The sequence below is a fragment of the Hippocampus guttulatus genome, chromosome 6 (assembly GCF_054856545.1).
Source record: "Hippocampus guttulatus isolate MCC_2025c chromosome 6, RoL_Hgut_1.0, whole genome shotgun sequence".
NCBI lineage: Eukaryota > Metazoa > Chordata > Actinopteri > Syngnathiformes > Syngnathidae > Hippocampus > Hippocampus guttulatus.
Genome location: NC_141266.1, coordinates 7,151,004 through 7,176,116, shown reverse-complemented (window position 1 = coordinate 7,176,116; position 25,113 = coordinate 7,151,004). Strand labels below are relative to the sequence as shown.

The window sequence follows — 25,113 nt, the reverse complement described above, 5'->3', positions numbered from 1 at the left end:
ATATTTGTCATGTAGATGATATATAATCAAAACACACACCTGTTCAAATGTCAGCATTCTGTGATCAGACCATAACACATTTTCCAACTTGTGGTTTTTTAAAAGATTTATTTAAATTCTATTTTTAGTCCAGCCCGGTAGTCCAGTGGTTAGCAAGTCAACTTCACAGCGCAGAGGTGCCGGGTTCAATTCCAACTCCGGCCTCCCTGTGTAGAGTTTGCATGTTCTCCCCGGGCCTGCGTGGGTTTTCTCCGGGTCCTCCGGTTTCCTCCCACATTCCAAAAATGTGCCTGGCAGGCTGATTGAACACTCTAAATTGTCCCTAGGTGTGAGTGTGGGCGTGGATGGTTGTTCGTCTCTGTGTGCCCTGCGATTGGCTGGCGACCGATTCAGGGTGTCCCCCACCTACTGCCCGAAGACAGCTGGGATAGGCTCCAGCACCCCCCACGAGGATAAAGCGGTTTGAAAAATGAATGAATGAATGAATGAATATTTTTAGTCCACCACTTATTGCTAACATGTAGGACATTTTTTAGTATGACTGTATCATTCATGTTTTGCAAATAGTACAATGTCGGGCGTTTCACTTGTTCTTCTGTTTCCTACATGTCTTCCGGTCATCTGCTGCCATTTTGCGCCACACAAAGCCATCTACATGGACAAGATGGGATTACGTTGTGCGAATGGTTAAATATGTATCTGGTGTAAACATCGCATTAGACTCATCCAATTGCACTTTTGTGGATCGTCTTTTATGCACTGCAGAGTCTTTCCATATTGTACTGTACCCACAATGTTGGCAGCATAAAATTGTTGAAAATGTCAATTGGACTCTATTATAGAAAGTCTTCAACCATTTGCTGAATGGCAGTTTCATCATTTAACAAGACCACTTTCCTTTGTTAGTAGCAGCCAAGTAATTGAACATTACTCTCTATGTTAGCAGATGTGTTCTGAATGGGCCAGTCACTGTGCTTTGATAGGAGATCTTTTTTGGAATGCGGTACAGTTGTGTATTCCTTCACAGATGTGATGCAAGATCCTGGTGCTATTTGCACTGACACTGGCAAGAACATAAACACTAATACACACTGGGAAGTGCATCACAGATGAATGACCAGTGACAACTTAACCATGTATCATAATTTTAGAATGACAGTTAATCATTATTATAACAAGTGCAAAACATATATTTGCTAACTTTAAGCAAGGTACGAGCAATATCGTCCTCACATTTTGACACTGATTTACATATTGCACAAGTATTTGCAGTGGCAACAAATATGTATGTATGTTCAGTTCATCACAGGTGCAAACTTCCACCACAACAAATTGCTGCGGATTATATGGACAACACAGCTCATGAGTCATACACGCACATACAGGGCCCAAAACAGAGATCAATACACGAACATCAACAGTGCATATTAGAGTACAGTACAATGTTGTAGGTACAAACACATCCGAAAGCAACATTGAAAGATGTGCTAATGGTTCTGGATATGCGAGAGCAGTGGGGGAGGAGGGGCGGTGATACAAGTCATGCCACATGAGTGATGCTTTGGTGAGTTACACATGAATGGACCATGAAAGTACACTATTTATAGCACCTCTCACCCTCAAGCAACACACAGGCAAGGGAAAAAAAACACCCAGAATGCACTGTGCCCCACTGCCAATGTGGTGTGCCAGCGAAACAACAGAGGAGGTTGGAAATGACATCTTAGGAAGAAGCTCAATTCTACAGGAGACGGATGCTGATGACTACACAAACTCAATAAAGAAATCCTGAGATCATAAAATAGGGATGGCTCAGGATCACATCACAACCAAGCTTGACTCTACCTAGCAGAAAACTGATAGAATGAATCTGAACCTACGCTGTGGTGAATAGATGCGTCAACATCTACTGTATGCGTAGACTACGGATGGGGTACATAGTAAACAATTAATCAAGTAAGTACGTCATAAGAATTCTGTCAATTGTGTGCAACTGACTCTTAAATCATGGCTTGAAGCAACTGAGACCAAACGGAGTGTACTCCTGGTTCGGTTTGAACGAGTTAAGTTAGTGCTGCATGGCAATTTCATGTTCGTCAGAGGGAGTTGTAAATGAGCAGACTACACCTTGTTTGTTGAAAAGATGGCAAGGTCAACATCGACTGTATGTCTACGTAATGCATACCAGCTTGAGCTGCGGGGGTTGTACATTTACAAAACCTCACTTCCCCTGCCTTCAAATCGAGTCCTGGCAACTGAGCTGGTGGCCCAGGTTTGGTCAAGGCTTTTACACCTCAGCAATGAGCTCTCTAGGCTCCCAAGGCAGAGACATGGGTGACGGCGCCGGTTTGATCCCCAAGTGGGTGGACGCCACAAGAGTAAAACCACCACCACATCAAGACTAGGGCTGATTATAATAAACAAGTAGTCACTTGTGTGTGAAGTCCTTGTTGGTTCTTTGTCTTTGTTGCTTCTGTATTTTTGATTCCACATGCCTTTGTTTTATTTGGGGAAAATAAATGCATTTTGTTTGAGTATATGCTGCACTCTTGCCTTGCCTCCCTGCATCTCTGAACCTGGGTCCACCTTTTGCCGCAGCCACAACAACCCGCAACCCGTAACAGAATAAGCCAACAAAGACTGAAAGAAAACTGGGGCGTCATTTAGAAAAGAGTGCGTAGAACGGATTATCAATTAGTTCGTACAACTGAAATTTAGAATGTGTAAAAGTACCAAAAATCCGCGTTTATCAAACACATGCCGTACTCAAACCAGGAAGTGACATGTTGATAAATACCATAAGTTCTAAACTGCCACATTCGTGCACATCTAACCTCATTTTGTCATGTTTCGGTTTGTGACCAACAGGTGGCACTGTGGGGCTTTTCCCTGCAGCTGCACACCTGTTGGTCGTTCGGTAATTAGTGGCTTTAAAAGGACTCCCAGCCCGAGCACTCATGGTCGAGTCATTGTTGCTGTTGGCTACTGTCATGTTTGTTTGTTGCTGTTTGCTGCTGTCATGTTTGTTCTGGTCATGTTTCTGTTGTTGATAGTTGTTTGCTTCAGTTATGGTTTTTGTTTGATACTTTGGACTTTGTTTGTTTAGGATTTAGTTTTCTGTGTTTTATCAATACACTTCTTCAAATACACCCTGTTCCTCCCTCTTGCCTGCTTTTTGGGTCCACCACCACCTTGCTTCGTGACACATTTGCCTTGAGAAACACCCCCAATTGACCGTCTACAGTAGCAGCGATCCTTTGGCCCACAGACGATAATGATCTCAAATTAACTTGAGAAAGACAATCAAATTATTTGGACATGCATATTTTAAGATGGGGATATGTAACGTCACTATTGTATACACGCAGCTATCCTGCCTCAGTTTCTTATTGGAGGCGCACCCCCACAGAAATACAGGTACAGTATTCTGTAGAATGAATGAATCATGCGTGAATTAATTCCTCCAGCCCACTTACTGTGCATCGTAGATGATCTGTATCTATAATACTTGGCCACAACGACATGATGCACTGTTTATTCACTTATTTATGACTGCATAACACAGAATGTATAGGTCAGGTGAAGGAACCATCACATTGTGACTATGATTAAAATCGTTGCTCTAAAAAATACTATGAATCAAATACAGATGTGGAAAACCTTTTTTTGTATAACAAATACAATTAACTGTATGAAAAGGAAAACTTTGCCAAAGTTGATCAAATGTAGTCACTCTGAACAGGTTCATGAGCATTCAGAATTGCTCACCCGTGTCACATTAAGGGTAAAGCGACATCAATAATGTAGTGTGAATACCTTTTCAATTACACAAGTAGCTTTCAGACTACATTTCGAAATGGGCTGAAGAAGTCACTGCAAGGAGAAGGAGCGAGGAGTAACAAGAGGAGATAACGGTTGTAGTGTATATCAGCGAGACACTGCTCTGAGCTCATTAATCTGGAGACACGGTGTTGGGAGAATAGTCAACACCCACACGGTATTCGACAGTACAGAGAAACAGTTGGAAGCGCACTCGACACAGACCAACCTCTTCTCGCATTTCTTTGGTCGCTGTAATGATGACGGAGTGGAAGAGAAGAAATCCAAAGAAACAGCTAAAAAAAATAGCTCGAAGATGCTGATAAGACCTGAGTGATTTAAAAAGAAAAAAAAGACACAAAAGGTCTAATCATTATGGCCTGTAAAAAGTAGAGATATGTTTACCCACATTTGATCATTGTGGAATACACTGATTATAATACCTCAAAAAAGAAATCCAACAAAGGATCGATGAGATTCCATCCATTTTTGATACCGCTTGTCCCCACTAGGGTGACAGTGATCTGGAAAGTATCCCAGGTGACTTTGGCCAAGAGGAGGTATACACCCTGGACTGGTAGCCAGCCAACAGTAGTATGGCCATCCATTCATCCATTTTCCAATCTGCTTTATCCTCCCAAGGGTCGCGGAGATGCTGGAGCTTATCCCAGCTGTCTTCGGGCAGTAGGCGGGGGACACCCTGAACTAGTCACCAGCCAATCGCTGGGGTCACATAGACAAACATTTGCACTCACAATCACACCTAGGGACCATTTAAGATAAGATAAGATAAGATAAGATATCCTTTATTAGTCCCACACTGGGGAAAATTACAATTTCGAGTGTTCAATCAGCCTTCCATACATGTTGTTGGAATGTGGGAGGAAGCAGGACAACCCGGAGAAAACCCACACAGGCACGGGGAGAACATGCAAACTCCACAAAGGGAGGCCGGAGCCGGGATAGAACCCACAACCTCTGCACTGTGAGATTGACGCGCTAACCACTCGAGCACCGAGCCGCCACCCCTCAGCACTATACATGACAATATACATGACAGTACATTATATGACAACAACAGTCTGGCATTCCACTCAATAGCCACTGGTCAGTGCAAGGGAAGGAGGGCCCAGTCAAATAAATGGCAACACATCCATTCCTACCAAGGAGTCTTGCATTAAAGTTAACCACGAGGACTGCGGGCACCCTGTTTTGGCGAATACAAGACTATACACAAAGATGACTTATCAACGCTCACAATATGGCTCCCTTTCCGCATCAATACCTTGAAATGGGCCAGCATAGGTACCCTTGAAGTGTTATTTGTAGAAGTGTGCTGATCACCGTTAGACATATCCACCCACGCCAAAAAAGAACAAATAAATAAATATAAATAAAAATTGCCAATGGGATGATTACATGAGTAATTTATAGAATAATCAATAGGATAATTTATTCTGAAAAGATATGTCATTGACAGCCCTATAAGACTTGAATGAATAATGAATGATAGAAATGAACAGAATTTCTATGCAAGATGTTGTGAATAATTATCCCTTTGACATTCCCTCTCTCAGTCCATACTGTTTCTGTTGGTGCATCACCTGACAGCGAAGCCCACAAACAGCAGAGAAGGTTGGAACAGAGTGACTGTTGGCCTATCCCTCAGTGTGCTCGAGTCTAAACAGGTGTCAAATTGCTCTGCTTTTCAAGCAGTTTGTATGCCTGTACAGTATCTAATTGTGCATTCAAGGCAACTTGACTTTTCGGTCTTCTACTGGTGATGAAGGGTGTCATTGCAGCAAAAACGGATTCACAATTATATAATCAAGAATTTTATGGAGAACCAGAGAGCTACACTCAATAACAATAGACCGAACTGGAAACCAGTTAGGCCCTGGTTCCCGTACAAACTTTAACTAAATCCAGAACTAGACTAGCAGTATTTAATTTAATCCAGACCAATCAAATTGCAATCTGAGATGCTATTTAACTTGTGATTTACTAGTTGCAGACTTCAGTCTCACACAGAGATAATCAGATGGTACAAACCTGAGGGTGCTCTGAAAACCTGGGGTGGAATATTTCTATTAGAAATTTTTGCTGTCGCTGTGAACGTGCGAGGGTGTGTGTGTGTGTGTGTGTGTGTGTGTGTGTGTGTGTGTGTGTGTGTGTGTGTGTGTGTCTAAGAAAGCAATTTCAATAAATTGTGGATGAATCCTCGTATAGGAAACTGAACATGTTTTGTTGAGGTCGGTCCCAAATTAGAGAGGACAGTGAAGATAAATGCTGATGTTCGGCAAATAACATTAATATTACAGATAAATTTCAGAATCCTTGACTGTGTATTTGTCAAGGTGGGTAGAATTGAACAAGAATCAGTAATGACACAATGGTTGTTCTCCAAAACAAAGCCAATGCATCTTTCATCATGCCCTTTAATGAAACAAGTTAAAAAGGATTTTTCTTTGTTTAAATACCAATTGATGAATCCATGCAACCATTAGCATCATCATTTTTTACACAGATGAGCTGGGGCCTATCCCAGTTGTGTTTGGCCTTGAAGTAAACAGGTCGCCAAACAACCATTAACACCGAATGAGAATTTTGGGTCTTGAATGAACCTACCATGCATTTTTTGGAATGTCGGAGGGCACCAGAATACCTGCAGAAAATGCACACAGTCATGGGGAGAACGTGCAGACCCTACACAGGAAGGCCGGAGCCCAGATATGAACCCATGATCTCAGTACTGAGAGGCAGATGTAATAATCACGTTCCACCATGCTGCCTTATGAATCCAGGATACAAATACAGTGTCTTACAAAAAAAAAAAAACTGCTTCCTGGTTTCTTTTTTACATATTCATCACACTGAAATGTTCAAGCTACCTGTCCCAGTGTGAAAAAGTCATTGCCCCCTTTGTAAAATTATGTGTTAACTAAGCTTAACCACAGTTTTTGTACAGCTGAGTTGAGTTTCTCTGGCCACACCCAGGCCAGGCCAGCAATCCAAGGTCAGAGCTGTTATCCACAAACGGAAAAAAAGTGTAAAGAGTGGTAAAGCTTTCAAGGAGCTATCGGCCAATCATAAATTACTGCAAGAATGCAATTAGAACTTGTCCAAGAGGTCACAGAAGAACTCTGAATGGCATACAAAACTGCAGGCCTTACTGAGCACTGAACCATAAGAAGGACACAGTGCAAAAATGGCCTCCATGAGAGAATTTTGAGTCAAAAAACCCACCAAAAAGAACAAAAAGGTCCATCGGATCCCTGAGACTTTTTGGGGGGAAAAACAGACTGATACGACAAAACTTGAACTATTTGAATGTTGTACAGCCAGTTTCATTTTACATAAAAGAGCACAGCATTTGATAAAAACAAAATATTGCCTACAGTAATACATGGTGGTGGCATTGTGATGTTCTCAAATGCTACTTCAGGACCTGGACAACTTGCTGCATCTACTGGCAGAAACCATTCTGCTGTCCACCAGAAAATCCTGCATACCAATGTCAGACCATCGTTTCATGCCCTGAGGCTCAAGGAAAGCACTATATGCAGCAGAGAAATGACCCATAAAAATGACAAGGTCAAAAAGCAAGTCCAACCTCTGAGGGTATCAAACAAACCAATGTGAAGGTTTTGGATGACAAAGAATGTCAGGCCATCAGTTCGTGCCCTCAAGATCAAACAAAGCACTATGCAGCAGGAAAATGATGTGGAACATAACAGCAAGTCCAACCTCTGAAGGGATCAAACAAACCAAAATGAAGGTTTTGGATGACCCAGTCGAATTCCAGACTTGAATCCAATTGTGATGCAATGTGTCACGTTAGGCCTTTTGGAACATAAGTACGGTAGATAGAAGGGTTTGGGCTTGGCCGTTGTGTCGCTGTGATCTTTTTCCGGACCGTACTTACTATCTATCTGCATCCTGGTCTAGTTGGAACCAGTTAACACCATGTCACACACTGCCATATGGGCTAGGCAGAGCCCCCCTACTATGTTGGGGCGGCTCAGGGAGTGTAAAGAATAGGAGCCATTTTGGACAGATTAGACCTTCTTCCGCATCGGAGAAATAAGGCTCCACTGCGTGGTACCAGTCTTTCTGCCATTCATTGACTAGTTTAACCGAGAATTTTCAGTCTTCTGGTAGTTACTGTTAGTTTAGTATTGTGACCATTAAAGATCATAGACAGGTGAAGGTTTCCACAGAACTTTTCGTATGGGAGGGTCCTTCCTACATTCCGCCTTTTTTGGACATTGGATTCATGATTTCAGCATTAGATGGTGCTGTTGTTCAGAGCTATTTTTGCTTTTTCTGAAAGACTCCGCAAGGTCAGGTGAGGCTGGGCTGCTACCTGTCGAAATACGGAAATCATGGACACTATTACATTTAAAAAGAAAATCAATACAGAGCACACGCTAGAGAATTAAAATATTAGATAATTTTATGAAGTCATTATTGAAAGCACACACGAGAGAATTAAAATGAAAAATAATTTTATGAAATCGTTATTATTAATAGTTTACATGAAAGTGAGGCCCACCCTTTCCTTACCACATAACCCCGGTATCTCCTAGGATTGCTACGATATATTGTGGTGTGTAAAGCTTGGTTTCAATACACTTTTCTTACCTTCGTTGTTTGTCCAAATGTTTTCAATCTGTAGCAAAAACGGGGGAAAAAAGCCTTACTTTTTGTTAGTTGTGTGTATATCAGGTCTTCCTAAATAACTGCAGCATGTTTTGTCACAAAAGAGGTTATAAGGTACTGCATGTACTTTTTGGGTGGAAGCCACATCAACAAATTGCTATCGGGCGAAGTTTTGGCAAGTCAAAGCTGTTCATCACTCGGATGTGTATTCTGAGTTGACACATTGATTAAGAGAATGGTTTCTCTGTAATGATTCGAGTTTCACAGTGTGAGTCTCCTGAATTTCCCAGACTCAAAATTGGGTGAAACAGTTTACTTCAGTGCACTTCTTGATAACCTCACAAGGCGACACTTTTATATACAAAGTAGATCAATGAAGAAGTCTAGTCTCACTGTATACGTCGTATTAGTTAATCATGTAATCTGAGTGATGTGTTTTGTGTTTTGTGGGATAATTGGATGACTGGAGTTGTACTGTGAGTATAGAGGTATTACGACATACCTCCTAATTTATCAGGGTTGGGACCACACTCCAGCAGCATGGTGTGGTTGTGGTAAACGCTTCTGCCTCACAGTGAACAGGTTCTAGATTTTCTCCAACTCTGACTTCCTCCCCCATTCCCAAAACATTCCGTTTTAGGTTAATTGAAGACTAAATATCTAATACTGTAAATGTTTATGTGAATGTAAAAGATTGATAGCTGTCTGTACGTCATTGGGTGTAGCTTTAAAAAAAAGCCCCAAAAATGTTATGCCAAGGTTAGCATATGTGCCATCAAGCAAGACAAACAGTGACAACAATTCAGGGAGAGGCCTATGTTCATATAGGTAGCAACACCACTTTTCAATTATGTATTCACCTGCACCAAAGCAACATGTCATCAGCAGCATTGACACTATGTTGTGCACAGTTTGTCCATAGATTCTTGCTCGTGTCAAGACCTCTGTTTGTTGGCGACTCAATTTCACTTTAAGAGCAAGACAGCTCGAGTTTCGAATATTGTTGAATACATCAACGTGATGATGACACACAGCTGGCTGACTGCATGGGGGAGGCAACCACCGTGACTTTGGTGCATGGCCTAAAGAACATGATCAGTGATGATAGATAGATAGATAGATAGATAGATAGATAGATAGATAGATAGATAGATAGATAGATAGATAGATAGATAGATTTGATAAGATTAGCCTACTCACATTCCAGGTGTTTTTTCTTTGGGGCTGTTTGTTCATGTGTGGTGGATTTACACACAGCTCGGGATACTTCCGATCCAGTCAAGCTGTACTGGGCCGCGGCGATGCGGTCCGTAAGCGTCTGACCCGACATTTTCTCCTCTCAGTGGAGTCCACCCTCAGCGATCGAGTGGTCCGACCCACCCACCTCCACTTAAAAATGAAGAGCAGCCTCAGTAATCCCAGCTGCTGCGCTCGAAGTCAAACACAATTCTATTACATAACAATGGTGGTAGTGACGGATCGGTCCAATCATGCGTCTTTTGTTGGCAAGAAAAAAAATCTTCCAGGACGCTGTGAAAGACCACCTTAAAAAGTGTGGATATTTCAATGAAACGATCACCTTCACTCTTTTATTCCCGTGTTCTTTTTCAGCCTGTGAGAAAAATGCTTCTCTTCGGATGATGCTCTTGAAGCGTCCCCCTCCGCTCAGTCTTCCAGCCTGTGGCCTCCTGCTTAATCCTTGCAGCCTCTCTGACAGTCCTTGTCTGAGCAGAGGAACATTCGGTCCAAGCTGGCAGCACCCCACATCCGAAGAAACGCTTTTCTTCTTCCTCCTCCACTGGACGCTACCTCTGTCCCGCGACCTCCTCCCCGCCGCCCACAACCCCCGTCGAAGCACGTTTCAAACACCGAATGTTAAGCTCTCCCTCCCTCTCTCTCTCCCTTTCTCTCTTTCTGTGTGTGTGTGTGTGTGTGTGTGTGTGTGTCTCCCTCTCTCTCTCTCTCTCTTCGTTTTGGCGTCCTCTTCGGTCTTGTTATTTATTTATTATTGCATTTATCGCCACGCCCCGCCCTTTCGCCGTGTCATGTGACAATGTAGTGCCACTGCCCAAACTGCCGGTGTCTCTTTCTGCCATCGCGAGAACTGATGCTTACGAGGACAGAAATGACGCGAATGGTTAAAGAAGCTAGTTGACATCCTGGCTTGATGCTGGTCACATGAAGGTGACAGCGGACATCCCTTGAGCCTTGACGCACTGCTCACCATCATGAAGCTTTAATCACTGTCCGTGGTGCTGATATTGTGCATGCAACTGTGCTCGAACACGGTGGCAGGTGCTCTTACAGCTCCTGGATATTTAGATTCATGCTGTGTAGTTAATAATGCAATTATGCAAAATCCTATCTTGCATCGTCGGCCACATGGCATAATTGCCTAAATCATATTTCAAAACACAATTGTTAGAAAACACATTTTTTATTGACATGGGAACAAAACACTCAACCAGATGTGTGAACAAGTGAGCGAAAAGAAAAAGAAATTAATTGTTTAATAAATAAAAGTGACTTCGGCAGAACGTGCCATGACTTGGACATTGTTTTGTTTTTTTTCTTGCAAATAGATGCAAACATAACCAAAATTGTTTTACTCTCCCAAATGTGACCACATTAACCAAATTCATTCTTCTTGTTTAACCATAACCAGAGTTCCTTTCACACCCTTAAAGGGATACTTGAACAACCGCCACATGTATAACAGGTCATTGTAAAAATGACGTCAGCACTAAAATGCACCTCCTGGAAAAACTCAGCAGTGATTTAATGCATTTTTATTGCAACATTCAGCACATCTTAATGATGCCCATTTTTTATGGGCATAGTCAGGTATATTTTCACTTGAGCCTGTTAACGTCATTGAGAGAAGGCAACCATTGTAATATTGTTTCCTGGCTTCTTCTGGCACATTCTGTTGTCACCAAGTGTCTGAAAACGACAAGTGATGAAGATTAGTCACATCTCTACTCATGTCTAATTCATCTTGTGAAAATATAAAGGTGATTTTATTGACATTAAATGTCAGCTCCTACGTATTAGGAAAAGCCATTATCACGTCCACAATGATACTGTCAAGGTTAGCAGTGTGAGTGTGAAATTATCACAGGCTGGTAAGAAGATATTCTCACAGAGATACCTTTGGCTGTATCAGGGGCCGAACACTAAAATTAATCTTGAGAGCTGCAGTGGCGTTAGCTGAGGTGGGCTGCCTGCCTATGGAGTCTAACAAAACTTTAGTGTTGCTAAATCCATCCATCCATTTTCCAATACGCTTTATCCTCACAAGGGTCACGGGGGATGCTGGAGCCTATCCGGGCAGTGGGTGGGGGACACCCTGAATCGATTGCCAGCCAATCGCAGGGCACACACAGACGAACAACCATCCACGCTCACACCTAAGGGACAATTTAGAGTCTTCTATTAACCTGCCATACATGTTTTTGGAATGTGGTAGAAAACCAGAGTACCAGGAGAAAACCCACACAGGCATGGGGAGAACATGCAAACTCCACACTCTGCACTGTGAGGCCGACGCACAAACCAGTCGACCACCGGGCCACCGCGAGACAATCCTATCTTCTCAAAATTTCACACATTTGATGATCGTCCAGGCCTGACAACATTTACAAACATATTTTTCATCATGGTGGGTGCACCACTTACTGGCTACAGGAAATACATTTTATTCTTTGATGTTCTTCTCTTCGCGTGTTAAGCAGAACTAGTACATGTTTACTCGAGTGGTTAGGCCTTCAAACATGAAGTTTGTCAGTTTTCGTGAAACGTTGTTGCCGTGGTTGGCAATGAATGCGCTGTTCGCCCCCCCCCCCCCCCCAAATAACTTAGCACACACATGAAGCCTGACAAAATAATTATTTTATTTTATGAGCAATTTAAACAAATGTCTCAGTAGTGCCTCCTACAAATTTAAAATCACGTTCGAAAGTGTACTAACTAAACCAAATGCATAAGTGACTGAAAGACTCACCCTCCCTGCCCTCACAAACACACTAACAGTTGCAGCACAAACACGGGAACAGGAATTGGATTGGAACAGAAAGGCAGCATGTGAACTTTGTAACGTTTTAGAACGTAATGTTATAAAACTTAAAAAGATGGATGGATGAATAAATAAACAAAGAAAGTTGAGGGAGTTGAACGGGGGCTAGACATTTTCTGGCAGGACTATAGCACCCCCTAGCCGCAGTGTAGCGCCGTGCATGTTGGGCACTTACCAAAATAGCAAGAATGGCATATGAGAAACCGCATGGAAGCTGCGTTTGTCATTCGTTCATAAAGGAGCCATGAAGAGTTAAATTATGATATTTTTAGAGGTTGAAATGAGTACAAGTATGTCTGCCCACGTACATTTTGGTGCAGATGGATTGCCATTTTCGGACATTATGTACAATGATATTGAATGGACAAATTTTGTCTGGTTCCTCCACTGACCCCCACCATGACATGGGATGGGGGGGGGGGGGGGGGGCTGACTAAAAAGGGGCGTTTTGAGAGTAGTTACGTATTTACTGATTTCTCTAAATGAGGAAATTCCAAATGCAAAGTACAGTAATGTAATTTTCCTGATTAAAAAAAAAAAAGAATGAAAAATAGCCGTTCGGGCCGGATTATCCCTTTAAGAAACATCAGCAGTGTTCTCTAGTCTTTATTAGCTACTTGCTGGAAAAAAAAAGGTGGTTTAAATACATAGTTCATATTCGTTTTAATTGACTAAATTATGTTTAGTGTCTGGAAAATGTATGAAACATGAACTCTTAGCAGATGAAAACGAATCAAAAGAGCTAATGCTGCACTTGTGGACAGCCGAGCCCCCTGTCTCATGTTTTCTGCAATTCTGTTCGTGGCATCAAACTGCCCAAGCCAACAAGATGACTTAAGGCAAGGCAGATTGGTGTTTTTGTATTCTTATAAGTGTTGTGATTGGCCAAGGACACAGGAAGAAAGGCAGGATGATGTAGCAGTCGAAGGAGTGTGAAGTTATGCACATATCCTGGCCAAATAAGGACCAGGGCAATTATGCTATGTGGCCGTCAATATGCGAAGTTGCCTCAAAGGCCACTGGTGCATCTGGCTGGATAAATCACTCATGTCCTTCAATTCTAAGTACCATCCACTAGTATCCATTTTCACCACCGCGTATCATGAACAGTGTCGCACAGGGGTGCTGGAGGCCATCTCAACTGACTTCATGCAGAATACACCCTAAATTGGTCGCCAGTCAGTCGCAGCGCACATATAGAAAAGAAACAACCATTCAAACCCACATCGTCACTGATCACATGAACTGATCACATGCTGCCCATACGCAAGTCAGGCGAGGGTACCACTACACCATCAGCGACAGTGACTACCAATCCAGCTGCACGGTTATGGGCACAAGTAGAAGTCAGTGTTAGTACATATGGTGTGATGGTGGGAGTATACTAAATTCACGAGAGTTCATTTATACCCCATGATTCATTGATGGTGTCACATACACACTTGCATTTTGGGTTTAGTTTCAATCAACACTTCCACTACGTGTGTCATCTATACAAATAAAAAAATGTTAAATACTGTAAATCCGTGTGTGGTGGTTTCTAACAGTAATATTGGGGAAAAAACCAAAACAAAACAAAACATCAAAAACACACCACTTTAGCAGGCTTTATGGATTCTAGCAAAAAAAATTAAAAAAATCAGATAGTTACATGCTGAAGCACAGAAACGTATGTGCAGTTTTACATTGTCAGTTAAGTAGTGTTGTGTTCACTGGTGTAGAACGATACTGCATCAAGCTGAGAGGTATTTCGAATTGTTGTCCTTGATCTTGTATACAGTCACTGAAATCGAGCGACAACTCACTCAGCATTTTTGCAACGGCAGACCTTTTGCTTCCACTTTTGTGTTGGATTTATTTTAATTGGGTACATGTACTTAATGATAAGGTAATTCAGCAGGATTCTATCCAAGATGTCCTGTTGAAAGCAAACTTTGATATCACTGTAGTCGCTGATGGTGTAGTGGTGCACACACTGTGGAATTGTGTGCGGACAGCACGGTGTGAATGTGTGTGTGTATGGTTGTTTGTCTCTACATGTCCACTGTGACTGACTGGCGACGAGTTCAGAGGTTGTTCCACCTTTTGCCCAAGGTCAGCTGGGATAGGCTCCAGCAAATCCCTCTTCACGATAAACGGTATTGAAAATGGATATTACTTTATGAAGTACGATTAATCTAAAACATGCTTGATCTGCAAAGCTGATATAAGCCTGACGTGTATCGATATCACAATGCCTTTACCAGAATTACTGCATAAAGGAGATCGCGGTGCTCCAAAATCAAGCGTGGGAGGTTTAGGCGGAGCGAGCGAGAAAATATCACTATGATAGATTTTGTATTAGTTGGTCACTTTTGTACATTTCTCAAATTGTAATTCCTTCAAATAAGTTGCCGCGCTGAGCCAGCAGCTCTGAAATTTTTAGTTCACCCCCAAAAAAAAAAAATAATAATCTCGCTCATGGGAGGTTGGTTGCTTAAAAATAAATCTTGGGTCATAAATGGTTGGGCATCCCTGATTTAGAGGGCAAATTAAGGTTTAAATCCACTTACTGCTGATTTCCATTGCCATTAAAAGGCTGCAAGTCAGCCAAGCATTAGCTATGAACAGCAGAGTCGAATGTGAGCCGGTCCTGTTAGAAGTCTTTATTAACTCATGTCGATATGGAATGGCACAGCTTTTCTTGGTCCCAAAGGACTAACATGAAATATTAAAAATCAGCCATCAAGGCTTCTCTCTTTGTACAAATAATTAAAATCAAATAGCTTTTGAAATGTAAAATAATAATAAATACCAACAAAAAATTACAAATTATTTTCCCTCAATTGTATTCCTGTGTTGCCATTCAAGTTGAGGTTTTTCCAAGTGCTGATCAGAATGTGTAAATCCCCTGTGTTTTCACGTCTTGATTAGACCTTCCAGAAAGTCCTTTTCGACCATTTCTTCAATGTTTTGTCGAGCGCGACTCCAGAACACTTTCTGGCTCTCCAGTTTGTGGCCCTCCTTTTGACAAAAGTACAATCCAGCTGCACGGTTATGGGCGCAAGCAGGACCTAAGCGGCTGCTGGCTTTGCTGTTAAACACCTGACTGAGCAGGTTGAAGAAAGGAAGCAGCTGCTCCATGCTGCGGATTATATAGAGGGTGAGCATCAGGTGACCTGGCTCCCAGGAAAGGGTTCGAGTGGAGCAGTCATCTTCTGGATTTTTCTGTGGAGGAGACATCCACAAGAGCACTGAGTGCAGCGTAGAACTCTAGCAATATTAAACATGTTTCCTGAGAGTGGCAGAATACTCATGCTCGACAACAGATGATCATTTTCTCAACCGCAGTCCACTTTAAAATGGCGAGTTAAAAAAATAAATAAATAAAATCCTGTATCAACAATTGAAATGTTCTGCTTGCCACATTGTTCCACAAAAATGGTCAGAATTAATTATAATATGTAATTATATATAGTTATGTTATGCTGGAAACAAAATACTGTACTAGTACTGAAATGCAGATTTCGGGCATCGGTAATACTTAAGATGAAAATGTGTTCCTGCAGCGGTGGACTTTGGACAATTGCTGAATAACAAAGAAACGAATTTCACATGACACTCATTCAATAAAATGTGTAAAAATTGGTGCTTTACCTTAGCTCGTTTCCTCAGCAGCTTGGCTAGTCGGACCACGTAGGGTTTAAACTCTCGCTGGTGAGTCCCTTGCCGCCTCACCTCCATTCCAGAATCGTCTGAGGCTTCAGGGATGAAGGCCCATCGGTACCTGGGATCAAGAAAGACAACAACAGACTGAAACACTGATTGTTGAAGCAGAATGGTGCCTTAAATGACCAGTAGCGCTGTTGCCATTAAGTGTTTTTAATAAATGTGCCGTTTCAAACTGGCCATGTAATAACCTGTTCATTATTTAATTTTCTATTTCAATATAATTCACTTCTTCCATTTAAAATAAATTTAAGGACATCTGGTCAATTCCATAATGAAGGCCGGTTGTGATTTTTTTTCTCCACTCAAAGTCTTTAAAAGTAATGAGAGAATAGACCAACAAAGTACTGACATTTGGAACTGAGGAAGGCTTTCAGGTGGCAGGGCCAAGGCCAAGTCCAGCAGCTTGCAAGCTGACAGATAGAGATTGAGCCAGCGTTGGCTGTTGTAGGACGTTGAAAAGCCATTCCCTCCAGAATAGGTGGTTTCCAAACCGGCCACAGATGGCCCAGATGTCCTGGGGAGGGCCAGAGACAGGATTTGTCATTATGGTTAGCAAAGGTATGTTGTTACAGTGGGACCTCCGTTCACGAACAAATCTGTTTACACATTTTTGGATAACTAACAGTACTGCTTCGGCTCACAAACAAAGCTTCAGGTCGAGCGTCTGCATCAGCCAATGGCAAAGGTAACGTGGTTCTAGGGCTGGACTAAACTAAAATCTATTCCCATTCAATTTGAATCATAAAATTGCTTTGACTGGTCAACAGAGCCTCGAAACAAATCAAGTTCATGAACTCAGAGTTTACCTGACAGTGTAAGTCTCAAAAATGTACCTTGATATGTCCTCATCTGCTGTCAGTTCTTGTTCCATCAACAGAAACACCTGCACCTAAAAGAGACCGATTTCGAGGTTAGAAAATGGACAATAGACAACAATGACATCGAAAAACCCAATCTTTTGAGACAGCATTGAGAGCTCACCAGTTCGGTGATCATAGTGGGCCATAATGAGGTGAGGTGCTGAGGCGACATGCGCAGCAACAGCACCCTGAAGAAGAGGAACACCTGAGCATGGAGGATGGGCACCTGAGGAAGACGCAGGCTCTCCACCAGGCGCTCTGAGAGAACGCATCGTGAAATATGCATCTTAAAACAGTACACAAGTGAACAGCTGACACAATCGGTAGTTGCCTTACGAGAGCTCTCCATTACCTTGTATGTCGGGGAGGTATTTTTGGTATTGGTCCACTTCACTACTGTAGATTGTAAAGGCCAGGCGCTTGAGCAACATGGCCCTCTGTTCCAGCTCAGCATCTCTGTTAGTGAACAGGCTCAAGGAGCTGCTCTGGGCTACAGCCACACGGGCTGGAGGAGGACGCAGAGACGGACGCGGTATTCCATTTAAAATCATAAAGTCAATGATTAAAAGTTCTCCTTCATTTATTAACCAACACAAAAGGGTTTGGCCAAAAACCCGTTCCTATCATTGTCTTAAAATCTTTTCAGGAACAAGCATGATGAAACGGATACATATTTTTGTAACTTATCGATAAATCTAGCCGACACAAAAACAGAGTGGACGGTTCCAGTCTGCAAAGTTTGCAGATCAAAATGGCAACAGTTACTGTATATACTCGTGCACGTTTTGTTTATGGTGTCTAATGGAACTAACTAATGGAAAACATCCAAGGGTGTGTGAATGCCAGTTAGGAAATTAGAAATGATCAGTGCATTTCCTATAATGATCATGACAAATAACAAAACAAAGCATACTCATAAGATCTCTGAATGTGGTCTTGTCATGAGTCATCAAATGGTCAATGATTGCCCTCCAGCTGAAAAAAAAAAGACATTTAAGACACATAGTCACAAAGATAAGATTGACTAACAAATCAACAAATGTGCCTCTCTTTTGCCATTGATTAAATCACACTTTGTATTTCACTTCACTTAAGTCTCTGGTCCATGTTACTTTTTGAATACTGGACGTGGACCAAATAGCCATTATCATTAAACTGTTTAAGAGCCAAAGTAGCAAAACTGCAAGCTTTTGAAATATCAAAACTGAACATTTTATTGAAAAAAATGAACCAGGTGAATGTGAATTACAAGAGTACCGGTATATAAAAACTGTTAATTCTCTTTCAGACTCCCGTCTTCATTTTTTGTTTGTTTGTGATACATGCTGGCCTCAAACTGAGGCAGAAAAACAAACCTAGAAGAAAAAAACTTATCATCTCGGTTCTAGTTGGCTGATTATCTTACTCACTGGCTGACACAGGATGAGTCCATCTGGAAGAAAGTGTGGTCCATAAAGAGGTCAAAGGCTTCCTTTTTCCAGGCCCGGCGTGTGTACTGGTACCCACTTAGACTGCTCAACAGCTGGATGCAGGCCCGGTAGCTGGGAGCATTGTGAGTGCTAATAGGAGGAGCAATACAATTCACTTTTATATACATATCATGCAGACATTATCATTTGCTTTGGCATTGATTTTTTTTTTCTCTACTGTGTTTTTATTCAGCGAAACACCAAATATTCATGATGTATAACAGTTTCACATTTTGCAAAATCAGTTACCGGAATTTGAAATGATGTTGGCACTTTTCACGAAATCAGTTCCAAGTCCTCAAAAATCAGAACCAAACAAATAGGCTTGTACTTACCTGTGGTTGCGCAAGTAGGGAACTACATAGTGCATGATATTGACCAGCATTGGTATTACCCGCTCCTTCTCATCACTGTAGAACACCATGTCCAACAAGTGGGCCAGCACCTGCCGATGAATTCCTGTCAGTCTTACACTGCGTATATATTGGGAACACCGTAGCACTGAGGGACAATCTTTCTCAATATGATTTGATCGACCACCTTCAGCTGATTCAAATCAGTGCAGAGACTGTCAACATTGCAGTGGCAGCCAACACTATGACAAATTGCACTGCAGCATTATGGCGACATTGTGAAGTGCAAAGAATACATTAACTTAAGTAGAAACAGCAGTGGAAAACACCGGGACGAGAAAGCTGAACCTGCTGCATTGACTCGCTTGTATAGCCTGAAGGAAGAGGTTTGTCATTTGTCAGGCTCGCTTCAGAGCACCAAAGAGGTTCGATTTATAGACCTCTTAACAATTATTGATGTGCCCCACCTCTCCAGTGTCAGCATGGGAAGACATTGGTTTCTTACAATAAATGGGGCAAAATGAAAATAGGGTAGAAGCCGTTTATCAACTGTAAGGATGTCTGATATTTGTTCGGTAAAGTATGGCCCGTGGGCCTCCACAGTGACTGAAGCTGCCCACACTGCCTTTATAAAGTCAAAATCAAACATTCATTAAGTATGCACTGCTTTTATTTTAATGTACACATCTCTCAATTGAGCATGGAAGGGGCACTGGCCTAAAACCCAAATGAAATTACTTCATTACCTCCATTCAACCATCCATTTTCTAATCCGCTGTCTTCCGGCAGCAGACAGTGTGCACACTGAACTGGTTGCCAGCCAATCGTAGGGCACACATAGACAAACAACCATTTGCACTCACAATTACACAGAGGGACAATTTAGAATACCGGCATTCAATAAACCTGACATGCACGATTCTGAAATGTGGGAGGAAACCAGAGTACCCAGAGAAAACCCATGCAGCCACGGGGAGAGCTTGCAAACTCACAGGAAGGCCGGATTTGAACACGCGACCTCTGCACTGTGAGATGGACATGCTAAACTAGTCAACCATCATGTCGCTTTACTTTACGTATTGAACTAAAATGTAATATTTTTCCTTTTTGGTTTAGTTGAGCTTGTCTATCTGGGTTAATGGCATATGTATTTATTTTGGAATACTGTCTTGTGATTACTGTTTGTGTTTTATTTTTCTCCCATGTCTTGGTTTTCATGAAATGAACAATGCCACTATATTTTAGTGTTGGCCATGAGTGGTGATACTGGGAGTGCTTTTTCAAGAGCACTTGCTTGCTGTAAGAAAGTTTGAGAACCACTGCATTAAATACGACAAAATATTGTATAATGCGGTGAATTAAATTACTCCTGGATTTACCAGATCAAAGTGCAGCTAGAGAGAGAGAGAAAAAAAGCCTGAGACCACTGCAGAGAAAGATCACTAAATGTTGATGGTCAACAACAGTGGCGTCACGAGGATTGAGGTGAATCACATACACACACACACGCACGCACGCACACGCGCACACGCACGCGCGCGCACGCACGCACACACACACACACACACACACACACACACACACACACACACACACACACACACACACACACACACACACACACACACACACACACACACACACACACACACACACACACACACATGCGCGCACTTTACCTCTGCCAGCAGCGTGAGGGCATGAACGCTGTAGACAGATGGGGTAAAGCTGGAGGCCTCCATAACTGTGAGCATTAAATCTAGAAAACACAGACATAAAATATTAGCTGGTGCTAACGAGCACATGTCCAGGAAGAAATTGTAATTTATTCAAAGCTTCACCTGAGCAAATCAGTATTTTGCATGGACATTGAGGTCCTTTACAACTAGTCTTTTTTTTCCAGGCTATTTGCAAGTTGCTTGAACTAGATTACACACTACAGAACACTCCAAATGTTATAAGAACAATGGCTGACTGCTTCATCCTGTAAGTATAAGAGGCCAACCTTCAACATCTGCTTCAAGGTTCGTTCCATTCACAACTATCTGAGGAGAGGCCTTCACTTCCAGGTTTCTCCTTAGCCATGTCGTTTGCTCCAGAGAGGAACCTGCGATTGTTCCAATGGCCTCGACTACTTTATGTGTCACATCCTGAACACCATCAAAATCATAAACAAACAGACAAACAAACAAACAAAAAACAGCACATGAAAAATGATTAAATCAAGAAAGTTATCATCAGTTGGGCTGAAACCTCTTCTGTCCAGATTTGGTCACTTTGATATTTTTTCACCAATCGATACTATTGGTCACGCCCCACGTGGGTCTGTCACTCTTAAAAATTGACCAATTTAAATTGCTGAAGAGGAGTTGTTCTCTTTGACGATTCAATGTTAATAGTTCCACAAACATGCCATTTTATTGATTTCCTGAAAAGGGAAGGTTTTCAAGACACGAGGATTCTGCCCGGCAGCAACGATATGTTAAAATAACATTAAAAGAAATAAAGCAAAATGTAGGGAACCAAAGTTCTAACCTGGAGCTCTCGCTGGTCCTTCTTACTTTCCAGATTAGGGTTCTTCAAAATGAACTCATTGAGAACACTGGAGAATAAAAAACAAACACTGGCATATCTTATCATGTCAAATCTAAAACAGTGAACCAAGGTTAAATCTCAACGGCCTAATTCGTTCATACAAACACTGACATACTGTATATAACTAAGTCTTACAAAATGAACTGATGTAAATTATCATGAGCCAACATTTTTAGGGGGAATGTAACAACAAAGAAAAGTAAGGAAGCGAGTGTGACGATAGAAACACCGACCCAAGTATCAAAAACTGTCCTGGGGCAGGCAAGCCTAACTGCACAGAGTCCTTCAGCAGAGCCAGCAGAGAAGGCCAGCTATCAACTAAAGTAGATACGGGGATCCTGTGACCAAGAGAAAGCATGCTGTTTGAGTTGGCAAGGCAGCAGATTTACAACTGATGGACAGTATTTTGTAAATACACTATATACTGATGTTGATATGGAACAAACTCACCTCTGGACATACGCATAGAAGAACTGTAGCATGCAGACCTCCAAAGACAGGTGTTTCTAAAAGGTCCCAAGCAATATCGTGAATGACCATGTTGAGAAAAATTGCATCATACATTCCAGCAAAGTTTAACTCTGAAATAATTGCAACAAAGTCTAAAAACACAAACCTTGTCTTTTGCAATGGCTGGTGGCTGCTTCAGAACCTCTTTGACTGTGTGCATGACTGTTTCAGTGCGCATGGCACTCACCGAGCGAACCAGCTCAACCAGCAGTAGCTGTTCATCACTGGCTACAGGAATCACCTGAAAGTCAAACGGAACCAAAGCAGAGCTTATAGGACTGTGACGCCTACAGTAAAAAGAGACATTCTAAGCACTTTATAGTTACATTTTAGTAGCCTAAATGCAAACTTTCTAATAACACATTTCCTGGAGACCATAACAAATAGCTTTTGTGATAGGAGTATTCTGCAGTATTGGACATTTAACGCTTTCATGCACCCTGTAACCGGATAACATGATAAGCTGTCCACTGTGGTAACCGCTGTCCCTCAAAGGGTTAATATTGCTAAACAACACTCTTTGATTTTTTTTTGCTCATGTCCGAAATCTATATTTTTGTTAACTTATAATGGCTTGTTTGCTGTAGTATAAAGTGGCTTCAACTACCTCGATGCCACCCACAGCTGTGCCACGGCCAGGGTGGTGATTTAAAAAATATAATAAAGATGCTAACCATAAAAATGAATTAATTGATGTGCAATAATTCAGGAGGTTCGAATGAATATTTATGACATCTACCACACATTTCCAGAGCTCAAAATCTGTTTGCCTGCACTTCAATCACATAAACTCATTCACTCCCAAAGACGTTTTAAAACGTCTTTTCAGACTTGGTCCAGAATTGGCTGGTACTGAATGAGTTAAATTCCTTGCACCAATACTGAGATGTGAATCCAGCAGGCATAAAGTGTACTTTCAGCCACCAAATTGTCAGGTCTGCCGGGGGGCATGTCAAAATAAATGTCCGGAGTACACCGAAATGCCCAGCATGGCGCAGAGTCACCTGCCAAATTCCAAAACACGCTAAACAAGCACACTTGCACGATCTACGAAGCTGAAACAGTCTGTTTCTGCACGCAAAGGAACGCATTTGAGACTTACTGTCAACAATTTAGGATGAGAAAACATTAGCTCAACACCAGTAAGTAGAAGCTCTTTAACCAAAATTACTTTCATCAACAGAAATGTTTCATCAGATGGCTTTTTGTGCCCCTTAACGTATTTTTGACGCCGATTTCAAAAACGTCCACTTTTTTCTCGCACATTGGGATTTGAGATATTTTCATTTTTATCTTTTTATATTTGACCTTGAAAAGCTTGCACAAGACTTTTACTATGTAATGTAATTCTCAGCTAAGACATTCTACCTGTCACTGAATCAAACCCTTAATTCATAAATATTGCTCAGTATATTAGTATTCAATGTAGTGGGGGAAAAGACTTTTATCGTCATCACTCACCTTATTTCTGACTGGAGTCTTGATCTGTTTCCTTTCATTCCAAACATAGGCAATGGCTGCCATGAAGTGAGCACCGTGATTCATGGAGATCGGGCCGAGCAGCTCAAGGATTTGCTGCCGAATTTTCTGCAGATGGGAAGCAAGTGAGGAATGTATGCTGGTATCTATGAACTTCAAAACAAATCTTGTCAGCAATATTAGCATCAACAGAGAGTATTTCTGTATAATTGTGGCATTACATAATCAAACGTTTGGAAATGCTGTAAATTTGGTGGAAACTGCAAAGTAAGATACTATCTATTTGATGAGCTTGCCTAGATGAGAAAGAACTGTAATGAAGTTTGAGGTATCCACCTCCCCACCCCGAAAAAAACAATACATTTCTTAACTTAGAGCAGTGATGGACAACTGGCGCCCGGTAAGCCGCGTGCTGCCCAACTACATTGCTATATTGCACATGTGCATATATTTTGTTCATACAGTATTTAAAATGGCATTTTTGCCATTCATCTGATTAGGGAGTGCATGGTCCAATGCAGCCCCCAGGAGCACTATTAAAAAGTTGTCAGATCCTCATCACTGACAGGGATTTTCTTAAACACAATCGCCCAACCATGTCCTGACACCATATTCCTTCTAGTCTAGGGATGTCCAAGCTTTTTTGAGCCAAGATCTACTTTCAAAAGAAACTTTTTTTGTGGACGAGACTAATAGGGTGTGCATAATGGGCAAAAAAAAAAAAAAAGACAAAAAACAAATTCCTTTTCCGAGAATAAAATGCATTTTTAAATTAAAAACTAATAAACCCAAGAGTTTAAAGGGGGAAAATTTAGAATATTATTCAGATGTGCACAGTTACGAGTCAGTTTTTGGAGATATTATACTCCAGATCAGACCACCCAAAAGGTAACGCTTCTGCTACTTCACTTCAAATTTAAGACCGCTGTAATGCATTACTAACACGTAAAATCTTCATAACTGCATTGACAAATTAGAATTTGAATGCCCCTGAGTTCCCAGACACCTTGGATATTATCCCGCTGAAATGCTGTAAACTTTGTCCACAGCTGGTAGTCACAAACACAGTATTGTCCTTTTATGTACCTTAGTGGAGCCCAAATTGATGTTGGAAGTGGAAGCAGCAGAAGCAGCAGCCGGTTTCTCAGAGCTGTCAGCATGATGGAGGACACTCCACAGTAGTGTGACAGAAGACATGATAGTGTGGAGAATGGACAGGATGCCTGAGCGAGCCTCAGCCAGGTACTTCTGGTCAACACTCACATGCAACTGAGAGGTCATCAGAAAGAGTATCAGCAATGTTGTAAACATTAACAAACAATGCTGTCAACAGTATGTTAATATTCATCATACAGAGAAATCAAGAAGATTATAATCCTGTACTCAGCATTAGTTCAGCAAGAAGGCTGTTGGGTTTCTGGGAATTTCATTGAGTGGTCTACAGAACCCTCACCTGGTGGTACTGGGAAGTGGGATCAAGCAGGCAGTAGTGGATGATTGCAGTGATCCCTTCCAATACAGTCAGTAATAGGTCAGGAGGAATGCAGAGAGCCATCCACTGCGGTCTACAAAAAAAAAAA

The 25,113-nt window shown here is 41.7% G+C and overlaps 2 protein-coding genes across 4 annotated transcripts in view; both read right to left on the bottom strand.

Moving 5' to 3' along the window:
- Positions 1 to 10,398, bottom strand: part of snap91a (synaptosome associated protein 91a) — a 39,644-nt gene extending 29,246 nt beyond the window's left edge. Inside the window, exon 1 of the mRNA XM_086113804.1 lies at positions 9,682 to 10,398. Within this exon, the coding sequence (XP_085969930.1) occupies positions 9,682 to 9,811 (130 nt within the window). The 5' untranslated portion in view covers positions 9,812 to 10,398. The remainder of the gene's footprint in view (positions 1 to 9,681) is intronic.
- A 4,788-nt stretch (positions 10,399 to 15,186) lies between these two features.
- dop1a (DOP1 leucine zipper like protein A) overlaps positions 15,187 to 25,113 on the bottom strand; it is a 29,314-nt gene continuing 19,387 nt past the window's right edge. For all 3 annotated transcript variants that reach the window (XM_086113279.1, XM_086113281.1, XM_086113280.1), the window contains 18 exons: positions 24,987 to 25,098; positions 24,620 to 24,802; positions 23,516 to 23,641; positions 22,161 to 22,295; positions 21,995 to 22,050; positions 21,778 to 21,882; positions 21,485 to 21,551; positions 20,955 to 21,099; positions 20,629 to 20,708; positions 18,932 to 19,041; positions 18,537 to 18,686; positions 18,041 to 18,102; positions 17,480 to 17,632; positions 17,249 to 17,385; positions 17,101 to 17,156; positions 16,617 to 16,781; positions 16,193 to 16,322; positions 15,187 to 15,763 (listed from right to left, as the gene is read on the bottom strand). In XM_086113279.1, the coding sequence (XP_085969405.1) occupies positions 15,455 to 15,763; positions 16,193 to 16,322; positions 16,617 to 16,781; positions 17,101 to 17,156; positions 17,249 to 17,385; positions 17,480 to 17,632; positions 18,041 to 18,102; positions 18,537 to 18,686; positions 18,932 to 19,041; positions 20,629 to 20,708; positions 20,955 to 21,099; positions 21,485 to 21,551; positions 21,778 to 21,882; positions 21,995 to 22,050; positions 22,161 to 22,295; positions 23,516 to 23,641; positions 24,620 to 24,802; positions 24,987 to 25,098 (2,281 nt within the window). In that variant the 3' untranslated portion in view covers positions 15,187 to 15,454. The remainder of the gene's footprint in view (positions 15,764 to 16,192; positions 16,323 to 16,616; positions 16,782 to 17,100; positions 17,157 to 17,248; positions 17,386 to 17,479; positions 17,633 to 18,040; positions 18,103 to 18,536; positions 18,687 to 18,931; positions 19,042 to 20,628; positions 20,709 to 20,954; positions 21,100 to 21,484; positions 21,552 to 21,777; positions 21,883 to 21,994; positions 22,051 to 22,160; positions 22,296 to 23,515; positions 23,642 to 24,619; positions 24,803 to 24,986; positions 25,099 to 25,113) is intronic.